General features: G+C 41.7%; 1 protein-coding gene across 1 annotated transcript; it reads right to left on the bottom strand.

Moving 5' to 3' along the window:
• Positions 1-5,133: 5,133 nt before the first annotated feature.
• Positions 5,134-10,905, bottom strand: LOC137285148 (uncharacterized). The gene is made up of 9 exons (XM_067817372.1): positions 10,805-10,905; positions 10,435-10,471; positions 9,721-9,831; positions 9,095-9,285; positions 7,843-7,972; positions 7,405-7,545; positions 6,764-6,940; positions 6,074-6,311; positions 5,134-5,316 (listed from the first exon to the last, which is right to left on the bottom strand). Exons 1-9 carry the CDS (start codon positions 10,903-10,905, stop codon positions 5,141-5,143), a joined length of 1,302 nt encoding a protein of 433 aa, XP_067673473.1. The 3' UTR covers positions 5,134-5,140.
• Between the last annotated feature and the right edge of the window lie 2,526 nt (positions 10,906-13,431).

A 13,431-nucleotide genomic window follows, 5' to 3' on the forward strand; every position in this document is an offset into this window, starting at 1 on the left:
TTTTCGCTGACACTACGAAACATGCAATATTCAGCAACAGCAATATCGAAAGGGGAACAGCGAAAAATACCAAGAGTCCCATCTTGTTTGTTATCCAACACATACCACTACCATAATTGGGCTTTATTTCCTGTGCGGAATCAAAGGGCAGACAATCAACTATGATTGCTATCAATACCGGAAGTAGTGGTGTAAGCCATGCGTAAAGAGAATATTTTACAAATCTTTTCCCCGACTGACTGCTGGCGTTTACAAAGCTTTTTGAAAATGTTAAGAATATATTGACTGACAGAACATTCATCCAGCAAAATGTACCCAAAAAGAAATAATGCAGAAGAATGGCTACTGATTTACAAGCCACGATGTTTGGTTCGGCAGAAGGTGACAACAGGAACAGAATGAATGCTACAAACTGGCTGACACATAAAGAAATTAGACATTTCCCTGGCAAATTTCTAAGACTAGATATTGAACAATACACTGCAGCAGTAGTGAAGAGAGCAATAAGGGATAGCAGCATACACACAAATGTTACAATTATCTGAGCGTTGGAATACGACAGGGAGCTAATAAAGGATTGGACGTACACGACCTGAGTGAAATTCTGGGTAAAATTGATGCAAACATACGCAAATGTATTATTGAAATAAAATTCGCTTTCACCAAAATGCCGCCCCGATGCAATTTCAAGAAGTGTTCTGTTATCAAAAACTGTGTATTCACTTTCGTTTAACTTCATTCTTGCACATTGTTTCGATACATTGTTCAGTTCTGTGAGTGTGCGGCGCTTCAAATTTGGCAAAACACATTTCCCATTTTTAACTGTCAAGGGTGGATCACACATGACAGTTCTGCATTTTTCCACGAACACGTCGTACACTTCATTGTTTCTGCACGTGTTTTCTTTTACCTCCAGCGTTTCTGTTCTCTGTTCCATCACACCCACTTTCTTAGATTCACTTCCAGTATTTAAGTCAAACAAGACAGAAAACGAGTACACTCTTGGAATTGGTGGCGGTGAATATTTTGTTTGACTTCTGCAAGCTGGCTCTTTGCCATTGCACTGAGCACAGTATTTGTTTTTATATGGAGTAGTTTTCGAAAACACCAACTCTGAAGCGTCTTTAGATGACTGGCACAGATGGTTCAGCCTGGTTTCGTTGTACGGAGGGAGACATGTTATCTCCGGATTGTAGTGGATACTACACGGATGGAAATCTGTATGGTTGTCAGGAGGAAGCATGCTCACACGACAGTTCACATTATCCAGTGTGTCTTTAAAGGTTGAAGTCTCGTTCAGTCCAAGTGGTCCATAAGAACCACATTCAACTGAGGGTATCCAGAAAATGTATTCCTCACGATGACACACAGCACAGTAGAAATTTTTGTAAAGCATCCCGGAGTTAATCCCTGTCACTGGTACCATCAACAGTATGTCCGACTCATCTGCATTATCAGCTTCACATGGCTGTGACACATTGGAGCTCGTGAACTCAGGACATCTTGAAATTTGGTACACTGGATTGTATATGTAGAGAAGTCGGTTATATAGGCATAGCACGTCATTGCGTGGAATGACTTGAAGTGCTGGGGAGATGGATGCGTTCTTGTACATACTGTCAGAGCAACAGTCCTTAAAGTAATGGCATACTGAATCACAAGCACAATTTTTGTCTCTAAGGTAGAACAGCTGCTCATCATCCTCGAGGTATGCGGGTCTATGCTGGCATGACCATCGTCCACCACAGGTAAAATTGGCGTATAGAGAAACGTTTCCTTTGTCAGGGTCAAGCTCTTCGGCCCAAGAGATGTTGGTATAAATGATGAAAGATGTAAGTGTAGCCGCACTCATAAACTTCATCTTTCCGTAGTTAACACCGTCTTCAAACCACCTTTTGAATCACATACAGGCTATGCTCTGTTTCCTTCCTTGAGAATACATGACATATTTAGACGATATCTGTATATGAATGTTGTGTTTCTTCTGTCAAGAACATGGAACCCATGAGTCTGCACTGAATGTAGTGATCGTTTTATACACACAGGCCTTAGTGCAGGTGAGTGAACGTCCTCTGTATCAATACCAGCCCCACGACAGTCTGCCGCGTGTTCACCTACGGCAGTGGCCAGCATTTACAGGGATGCTTGAGATATCTCATTGGCCTATAGTACGTCATTCGACTGTGTCAACAATTCCTTACAACAATGAAACTAATGATACCATCTTGGTGACCGAATGCTTAGTTTCCACAAACAGATTACATACACTTTGCGAAACAGATGGTTTCATTACAATGTGCCCGTTTGTCTGTTGTTGACGTAAGACGTAATTATGTTTACATTTGGTGATGTATTGATGTACATGGGGGCGCATGCTTTCATTACGTTCCTGAAGGGCACGTCTTAAGACAACGCAAAGTACACAGTTCTAATGAAGGTAAACATCAACGCCAGGAGAGAAACATATGCTAAATAAATACCGGTAACAGTAAACAACAGCAAATGAAACATCGAGGTAAGGTTTTCCTTAAGAAAACGGGGTTTTTTTCCAATTGGTAAAAAATTAATACTATTGCACTATGGTCGGAACACACTTAAGTTTCATGAAGGCAGCAACTTCGATTGTGTACATAAACGATGACTGTTGACAAAAGGGCATGATCAGTTGTGTCTGTTCAAAACAAATCTTTGGCAACCAACAAAAGTCATAATAGACATACATAACCCGTAAAAGGATATCAAACAGAAACACGTTGTCAGAACATGCTCTTGTTTGTTCAGCATGGCAGGAAGTGCTATCTCTCATGCCTCGATATCAACATTACCAGCGCTGTAAACGCACGTGCACAATGGGTATCGACGGTCCTGCATTTCTTGGCAGTTTTGAATAAGGACAGTGTGTTTTCTCGTTTCCACCATGGTCGAAATAACCGATAACGTACCTCACAAATGTGGTACATTCAACTTGAATGACAATTCAGAAAGACAAGGACCAGTCAGAGAAATCCTCCCTTAAATTGCTGGACATGACGTTGTTAAATATGAGGTAAGGATATTGAGAACTGAATCCCATGAAGGTCTGTATAAAGTTACACTGCATCCAGATGTGATCCAGCAGTGAAGCCCGCTCACTTGGAATTGAACAAATGTTTGTACTCTTGTACCTGGATCAATGATTGTACATCATCAATCATATTCCACTGACTGTGTCGTAGTTACTGAGGATCTCATGTTAGTGGCTTGTACACGTGAGCCATACAACGTATACTCATACCTGGTGATTGATGTGATGCTTGCGTGTGTGCATGTGTATGTGAGTGTGAAAGTGTGTACATATGTGCATGTGGGTGTGTGATGGCGTGTGTATGAGTGTATGTGTGAGTGTCCGCGTGGGTGTGTGAGAGAGTATATATGTGTACAGTGCTTGAATATGTCTGTGTACGAGTATGCCTGTGTACGTACGTGTGTGAGTGCGTCAGCGTGTATTAATATGTGTGTGTATTAATATGGATTAGTGTGTGTGTGTGTGTGTGTGTGTGTGTATGAATGGACGTCTCTCTCTCTCATTCTCTCTTTCATTCTCTCTCTCACTCCCTCGCTCTCTCAGACAGGTCGATTCCTCGTCATACAACATGAACGATATATCTACATTTAACGGCGGTGAAGCGTAAAGCGTTTGCTATATTTTTTCTATTGACACCAAGTACGTGTGGATTGGTGAAACAGACCGATAGAAACAAATTACTGTTATCTTGATCAGGGTTGTGTTTGCACATAACAGACCCATCAACATTGGCAGATAAGCTTATATGGATGTTAAATGTGTTCGAGGTTACATAAAAAGTAAATGTAAATGCAGGGCCAGTGTTGAAACATATTAGGATCTTTGAGGGTTTGTCATGGCTTAATAGGCTTCTAACGCTCAGGCCATTGTGTTGAAACATTGAAACGGGTCGAGTCCATGGCTGCCTGAGTGAGTGAGTTTAGTTTTAAGCCACACTCAGCAATATTCAAGTTATATGGCAGAGGTCTGTAAATAATCGAGTCTACTAGACAATCATGTGATCAACAGCATGATCTATGCAGAAGGATACGGTGACATGTGTCAAGCAAGTCATTCTGACCACCGATACAGTTAGTGGCCTCTTACAATTGTGGGTTTCCGAAGATCACTTGTATCCCGGATCGTCACTACATACACACATGTACATGCATACACGCACGCACGCATGTACGCACACCCACACGCACGCACGCATACATGCATACATTCATACACACATATATCCGCCTGTTATTTCTACGCATGATGCAAATACAACCCTACTGCCTGCAATAAAAATCGATTTTTCTGGTTGGAAACATAGGACTAGCAGTCCCAATCGTATATATTCTGGTACGCATCCAGCCTGTGAAAGGCTGTTAGAACGACGTGCTATACATAATAAAACCTGAGTACTAGAACTACTTGATACAACCTTGACTATATTATTCACCGACCTAGATTGTAGAAACGTACGTAGTTCTAAGGACTTCTTATGCCCATTCTCAACACATTGGCTGCGATCAAAGTTAAGAATTTTTAGGGCTATGAACGTTTGAAAAATCCAGGCCCAAGTCGTCAAATGACAGAAAACAAGGCAACCTGTGCTGGCAGGGATTCTGATTATCGTGTGGCAACCCCATACCATTCGGCGTTAGTTTTTACATCTGTGGCATGCAGGGCTCGAGGCCTCATCACATTACTGTTCCTGTTTTAATGATGGCATCAGTTTGGGTCGGAGGTGGCATCAAAATAATAATTAGCAATGGGACATAATTAACAGCAAGTGTACAGTAAGTGTTTGTCATTGCCTTTAAGGCAATGCAACTTCGTGGTTTCTGATAGCCTGACAAAAGTTTGCCAAAATTGGTCGTATGTTCAAACCCCTATTTCGCTCTGGTTATATTTCTGTTATTGACATCTTTTTCTCGTGAATTCCCCCAAAACGGTAAAGGTATACGAACAGCATCACTCTGGGCTTACTCTAACACTGTACAAGACAGCCTTAAACTTATCTCACTCACTCATTCTGTGTATGAATGATCACGTGTATCTAGCTAGCTCTTCACTATACATTACAAACAAGCATGTCATGTCTTAGAATTTAATGTTAGGGTTCCATGGACAGATAAGCCCAGAAAACGAAAGGAATGGTGACAAGATATGGTGTCCTTCGTTGACGTGGTATCTTGAGGCTGGGTTCATTACGCCCCTAGCTGACCGGTGGACTGTGCGCCATGATGTCTGGACAGATGCCAGGTCGCTGGGCCCGGCTGAAAGAACAAATACTGACTGATGTCGTCACTAACTCAAGACGAGGGTATATTAAGAGCGCAGAACGTGTTCAGAGGTAAGTACGTGAAATGATTTATTATTAAGTCCTTTCCTAAACCACGTCCCCTAAACTGCTACAGTAACTTTGTAGGAAAATGATGAAAATGAGCATATTTCCCTGAGCTTTCTCTAACTACCGTCATACATTAGTGAGGTGGTGATGTATCCCAGTGGTTAAAGTGTTTGCGCGTCACGATGGAGACCCTTGTTCGATTCCCAAATGGATACAATGTGTAAAGCCCATTTCGGATGTCTGTCGGTCTAGAATGATAACGTGGCACGGTAGATAGGGTGCTGACCCAGTGTGGCTCTTGTTTGAATCAACATACAGAATATGCATTCTGTATAGACTTTCGATACTGTTAATGTAGAGTTTGTCTTTAGGTTACAACTGTAATAAAATGCCCTCTTGTTTAACCAAGTCACCCGATCACTATATCAATTACGACCATTGGGCATCTGTCATAACCCAGGAACGGTAAAGTATATTTATGTTCAATTGAGTATCGTTTGTACAAAAAAGATTCAGCCATGTCAAGGTCTCGAAAGGCTTTATCACTTAATATTCTACTGAATTATACTCCTGGATTTAAAGTTACCACTATATGCAATATTGGAAGAGTGAAGCATTACACAACCAACAAAGCATATGTACATCCTAGCTTGTATGGCGAAAGAGAAGAAGTGTCTACATACATCTCGTCACTTCCAGCGGAGTCTCTGCGCAAAATTTAAGGGCCCTGAAGACAGCCTGGAGTACATCTTTTAATGATGTGTTATGGACGCAGTCATATTCTCTCAAAGCTCTCATGTCAAGGTGGGGAACGACTGGGAACGCCTGGGACCATCTCGATGCTGGGAACAACTTGTAGGTGAGTCGGGACCTTGTTAGAGACAACCATAATTCCCGGAGTGGCGCCTCTGTACTGGAGGACTTGTTGACAATGATGAAAGCACGACGTTATCAGGTAAACACTAGTGATTGTAACGGGGCTTTGAACATTATCACAGTGAGGGATAATTACTTCAAGATGTTTACGATTTGATAAAATCAAAGAACACGTATATAGTGCAGAGAAACATAGACATAACAGAAAGACATAATTGGCGCGAAACAGAATTCGAACAATCGTCGGGATCTGCCGAACCTAAGGGACGAAACTCTACATAACAACCTCTGCCTCAAATACACGTCCCTCAAAACACGTACTGCTGATTATGGGAAGGTGAAATTGGGCAGTTATAAGATTATTTCAGTAAGGAAGACAACATGAGACCTTTCCGTTTGATCATATCACTGTTTTAAGCTATCGTAAATTTCACTGAGCATGTATAGATCCGTATTGGCAGGGAATACGTCAAATCAAACAGTATGTGACCTCTTACCTGCATAAAAGAATGAACTTGTAGGAATTCCTTTTCGCTACAGTCGCTTGACTGAATGTATGTCATCAGCTCGAACACTTGGCTGGGGTTCGTGTAGGAACACTTCTCCAGAGAACGGTTTAGTAATGTCTCCAGGTGGCTCTGATAGGTGCAGAACTTTGGTGATATGATGCTTTCCTTGGAACAGAAACATACTTTGAAGTTCAAGCAAGGTACTGTAAACACTCGACCCGCTGGTGGCGGGGAGAAACTTGCTCAACCATCTTTTTTGTTACATATATTACATCAAGTACATGTCATCGATAGGTTCTTTTTTACAGCATGTTACACTAATACACTGCAGGATCCTCAAATAGACAATTGAGAAGCGCAACAGGTTTGTCGTCCCAAACAGTGGCATAGTAATATTTAAGGTGTCTCTTTTGTTTTGATTGTGTTTGCTCCTGACCCTTCTGGGGTAAACACTGAGTAAAACAAACAATGTTTAACGGCACACATAGCAAATATTACAGTTGTATGAAGTGAGAGTTATGGACCAGTGATTGCTGTAATATCTGTACAATGACACACATCAAATCAATGTAGCGAGCCGTAGAAGACATTTTTATAGAAAATATTTCATACATTGCATTTGAGATTACCTTCACGTATTTATACAGTCCAGACATGGTTTCTGATGGGTACGTTTTTGTTAGATTCTCCCTTTGGATATCCAGGACAGTTTGTGCACACGTTTTGATGACGTCATCCAATTGAGGCGTTGTGACGTCTGTAACACAAACCTGGAACAACAATTATTAAAACCAGCTGTATGCGTCAGGGTTTTATTTTTTGTAAATAGCAGTGAGTCAGTGATCTCCATTTTACGGCACTTTTAACAATATTCTAGCAATATCACGGCGGGGGACACCCACCAGAAATGGGCTTCACACACTGTACCCTTATGATCAGCTCGAACTCGGGTCTCCGGGGTGAAGAGCAAAAGCTTGAACCACTGGGCTACCCCACTCTCACTCACTCACTCTCACTCACTCAGAGTACAGTATCAGACGTCGTCTATCACCACGTCGTTGACGTACAGGCATGTTCCAACTGGACAGTGTCGACTTGGTGTCCAGTAGCAGTGCGAGCAGAGACTTGAAATGTTGTGTGATTCCTGCAGTGCTGTCAGCCTCCAGAAGGGTCAGTAGTAACACTCGGTACGTGGAACTGCATAACAGATGGACATGAGCGATCGCTGGTATGAATTGGAAGTGGAAGGGGTGATACTTATGTTTCAGCATGATAAAAGAAGATATTACATGCCTCAAAAACTACATTGTTGCCGGGTGTATTTCTTAAATATCTAACCCCTTAGATGTAAGAGGGCTTTGCATTGTTGAGCTGTATCAAACATCGTGCTTGAGCAATACAAGAAATAACCGACGTCTGCACATCCATTGAAGTCGTTTGCATAGAAAATGTGTTTCTGTTATTTTATCACATAGATCTTGATTGTTCATTATTCGCACTGCTCTCATTTCACTTTGTTATAAGAGGGATATATGTCAAATACGTGCAGTGTGGCGAGAGATTTCATCACAACTTATCCTTGCCATTAATGAAATTCGTATGTACATCACATATTATGCACCGGTTATCATCATGGGGTGCTTTGATCGCCCATTGATCGGTCACTGATCGGTCATTGATCGCCCACTGATCGCCCACTGATCGGTCACTGATCGCCCACTGATCGGTCACTGATCGGTCACTGATCGCCCATTGATCGCCCAATGATCGCCCACTGATCGGTCACTGATCGGTCACTGATCGCCCAATGATCGGTCACTGATCGGTCACTGATCGCCCAATGATCGGTCACTGATCGGTCACTGATCGGTCACTGATCGGTCACTGATCGCCCAATGATCGGTCACTGATCGGTCACTGATCGGTCACTGATCGCCCAATGATCGCCCACTGATCGGTCACTGATCGCCCAATGATCGCCCACTGATCGGTCACTGATCGGTCACTGATCGCCCACTGATCGGTCACTGATCGGTCACTGATCGCCCAATGATCGGTCACTGATCGGTCACTGATCGCCCAATGATCGCCCACTGATCGGTCACTGATCGGTCACTGATCGGTCACTGATCGGTCACTGATCGGTCACTGATCGCCCATTGATCGGTCACTGATCGGTCACTGATCGGTCACTCGGCACTAGGAAATTATAAATGTGTGGCGAAGCCAGTTTTGTTTTGTCCATCAGGACATGCGCAGTTTCTTCATTGACTGCATCGACCCTTTCTTGAAACAAGAGACACCATAAAGGATACATACCAACGATCTTCATAGAATGTAGAAAAGGAATCAAATCCTTGGATGAAGGATTTTTCTTGATGGAAGAATAGTCCTTGTCCAAAAGGAGATTTAGTAGAACTGCTGGAGCACCTCCGTAACTCTCTCACCATGTGTGGAAACGCTATTGTGATGTGCTGCCGCCCATCTTGAATTGAGAAGCTCTGGATGGCCTGTAAGACAATTTGTTTACAGAATGTCATGTCTATGTCGTATGCTTTCTGTATAGAACACTGAAGAGTTCATTGATTACCTATTTGGTTAGTACTTTTCAGATTTTATTAATACTTAACTGTGGAATTATTATACTTATGGAACAGCTAATAAAACGTGTGAGTTTAGTTTTACACCGCTTTTGGCAATATTCCTGCAACATCACGGCGGGGGACACCAGAAATGGGCTTCATTCATTGGACCCATTGTGGGGAATCGATCCGGGTCTTCCGTGTGATAAGTGATTGCTTTTACCACAGGGCTAACCTTCCACCCTAATAAAACATGACAATGCAAACTGTTAAAGAAATGGCAAAAGTGTGTCTTTTAAGTGATTTTTTAGAAGTCCGTAAAGGACCTTTTGAGTGTAAAGTTGTCGCCTACTGTCCCCTCACCTGCTGGACATTGTCTGGGAGGCAGCCAATAGTGGACATAGACAGACGACGGAGACCTTGAGCGGGCTCCGTTAGGCGACGGCACGACGTCGACAAAGACGGAGTCACATCCTTCCAAACCATCCAAACAAAGATTAATCGATTTTTCAGTCTAACTGTTTCAGGAAATAGCCGGATAGTGTATTGTGTTTTGTACAGCCTTACAGTAAACTTTCCATATACTGGCAAAAATAAGCGACTAAAGCCTTCCAAAATTACAAGAAATCTATAAAAAAAACAGGATCGTTTGTATCATTTCTGATGGATATATCCTGACCGTAAGCTTATGAATCACTTTCAAATGGTGATGATAAGGTGAACGAACCCTGCTATCACAAACACATGCACAGGCAAGTCAGTTGTTCACACATGGAACAGGAAAACATGGGTGTATGGCTAGCTATGAGTCTTGACATCAACAACATACTGATTAAATAACGCAGCGTCTAGCTTTCCGGTGATCTGATATTCTGTGGGAAGGGCTGGAATACTTTGAGAATATGGATCTGATCTAAAACTGTTACGGGTACAAACGAGAGTGACCAAGAAAAACAATCTGTCTCAAACAAAACTCTGTAGTGAGTGTACATCGGTATTAAAACTGCAGACTGTACTCAAGTTTGTGACGGAGACAGTACCGGCTACTCTTCCATATTGAGCTGTGCTTTCTCTTACCTTAAAGGGCGAACTTGTAGTGAACGTTTCCGACAACCTGAAACAGTCATACGGGCTGTGTCGTGGTAATTATGAAGTGACTACCGATTACATAACTGATGCTTATGCGGGATTATAAGAATGAAAACCTAAACTTTTAAAGAACAATACCTTTAGACACTTCACGTCAGCATGTCTACTGAATTGAAACAAAGAATAATATGCCATAAATTATGATAAATCATGACATGTAATAATAATGCTGCTTTGTCCTTGTGTAGAAATAGACAGATGTAATAAGCCTCGATTGTAAGCAGGAATTGGTTCCGGGGCGTAATAGGAAAGATACAAATGAATGGTAACTTTATACACGTCGGTCAAAGTAACACACCTTGCCTTCGCGAATTCGTCCATTGTGTTCTGGAACTCATGCAGAATGTCAGCGGAACTGGGTGTTGAGGGCGCTGGATATTCTGTACTTGTTGTAGACATAATCCACTACAAAACACGTAAAGTGGAAAGGGAACACTTGTTAAAACGATCGATCCTCTAACACATTTACTAGTTGCGTTGTTTCGTATAGGTTTTCATTTGCAGTATACGACCAAAACTGATGTTATCGAGCATGAAGTTACTGTCTCTGTAATTTGGTTTTCCGCCATGCCTGCACCATGTTCCACAAATCTTTAGTAACTTGATTCAAATTTTGTTTCATCGCGGCTTATCAAATTTCAGTGATGCAAAAAGTACTTTGAAGACATGTGTGAGAAAAGTGGGCAATGCAACTCGACTGGATGTTTTCCTAGTTTGCTAAACTTACAGCAGTTTCGGAAATCACTTTCTGAAAGAGGAACGCGCAAACTGAAGTGGCTGGTCTTCGAAACTGAAAACTGAATTAGATCTGAAATGTCGAACTGGATTATGCCCATGTTACCATCAGTCAGTCCTGCCAATGTTTAAAAAGAAGTCTATGGCTGAGAATGAAGTTGCCATTACATATTCTGTTTTAGCGCCGAAAACGCGTACTTCTGGATTTTCTAGATATTATTTCCATTAACGGGATCGTGTGATCAGGCTTGCTGACTGGGTTTATCCATGTTCTCATATCCCATTTCCGTATATAGATGCGCATGCTGTTGACCACTGAATCACCTGGTTGAGACTCGATTGTTTGCAGAAGGGCCGCCTTTTAGCTGGATTTCGTTAAGTGCGGCGTAAAACTAAACTCGCTGTTTTTAACTGAAAACCAAACCTATCATAAACTGAGACGTATATTTTCCTTTTCACTTCAGTATAGATTTATTTCTACCACAGATTTAATGGTTCGATTTAATAATACACTATTAGGCGAACTGGATGGCGCTTCCCTGTCGTGTTTAAATGTAAAAATACCAGGATCGTAATAAAAAGCCGGGCTGCTATGAAATGTTGAGATGTCAGTAAGAGTTGAAACAGGATCCCTGTAGACTGACGTCCCTGTTCACCTTCAAACTGTATGGTCAGACAGTAAACTGCCCCCACCTATCATGTCCTCCCGTTTCTTATCCGACTAATAGCAGGGGGTGTTTGTTCGCCAACAAATACAGTAATGAGAAAATTGGATTTCAAATCTTCAAGTTTGGGACACAATCGGAAATCTCGATATTTTCCATCGACTCAAGACTCTAGACGTGAGAACAAATCCACGTGCGCACGGCGTGAAGCAAACGGTATATCATCACTTATTGTCTGTTTTAATTGGATAGTTCATAGCAACTATTGACATTCTCATGGCGTGGGGAATCGGAACATTTGAAATCGACTACAGACGTTTGCGTGCTATTAAGATGTATGTGCCCTCCAGACGAATATAGATCCTGGCACAAGCTTCCAGCAACTGTAATTTATATCTGTTTATTCATGACAAACCCTTTGTTCTGAATTCTATTAAAAAGCATCATTTGAATGTTTTTCTTCTATACCTCATTCATTAGAAGAAAAGGTCTAGCATTGGAGAGAATATCACATTTGTCAGTAACTATCGTGATGAATGTGTACAGATATAATTTCGATGGAACTAGGGATTGGTGAAGTATGCGATGTGTGGTAGCTTGAACTAGTTCGATCCGGACAATGCTGGCTATATATTATTGTTTTTAACAAGCACAAGAAAATCCAGTAGACATGTACTATGGAACGTGACAAGTGCGTGAGTTCGAATCGCGATGATACATCCTAAATTCTGTTACAGCTAGTACGCACCGACTGAACCAAACTCGGTCACTTGTAAACTATACAAACAACAGAAGCCCGTTTCACAAAGCTCTCGTAAGCTTCGAGTTTCCTCGAAGTATCCCACCTCCTATATACTGTAACATAGGTGGTGTGAAGATTGTGGGACCCAAAGCAGATTTTCAAATGATACACATTTCAGTCCAATGGATCAGTATGGTTATACAGTCTTCAAGAGAAATGCTATGACATAACTAAGAGAAAAAGATGTGTATCAATAAAAGGTCATATGCATACATTCAACACATCAGCAAGGCATAAATCGTGTCACAATAGGTAGGCGATCTATATTGTCTTTTCATGTAGTTAGAATGTTTTGACTTGTGTGCTTGTTTTAAAATGTATATCTGTGGTAAACTAGTTTTACAGTCCTTTTCATATAATTCACCTATAACTGTTGCTAAGATATGACTTGATATAGTCACTACATGGCTGAGATACTGACGACGTGACTCACTCACTCACTCTTGTCACAATATCCCACTCATACTTCGCGTGATTATTCGCGTTCACGTAGTGATAATCTCACCACCATTAATAACAAATGCCCTTCGATCAAGGCGTGACACGTCTCCCAAGACTGTGGTCTACAAAGCTGAAAGTTAGAAAATCACAATAACCTAAGGAAATTTTATGAACCTACCGCTGTAAACCATTGATGACGACAAGTAATCGCGTGAATTGTAAGCATGAGATTCCCTGTACAACTCACCATTCACAGCTTGTATTTCGGATTGTGGGTAATCC

The sequence above is a fragment of the Haliotis asinina genome, chromosome 5 (genome assembly GCF_037392515.1).
Source record: "Haliotis asinina isolate JCU_RB_2024 chromosome 5, JCU_Hal_asi_v2, whole genome shotgun sequence".
In the NCBI taxonomy this organism is placed as follows: Eukaryota; Metazoa; Mollusca; class Gastropoda; order Lepetellida; family Haliotidae; genus Haliotis; species Haliotis asinina.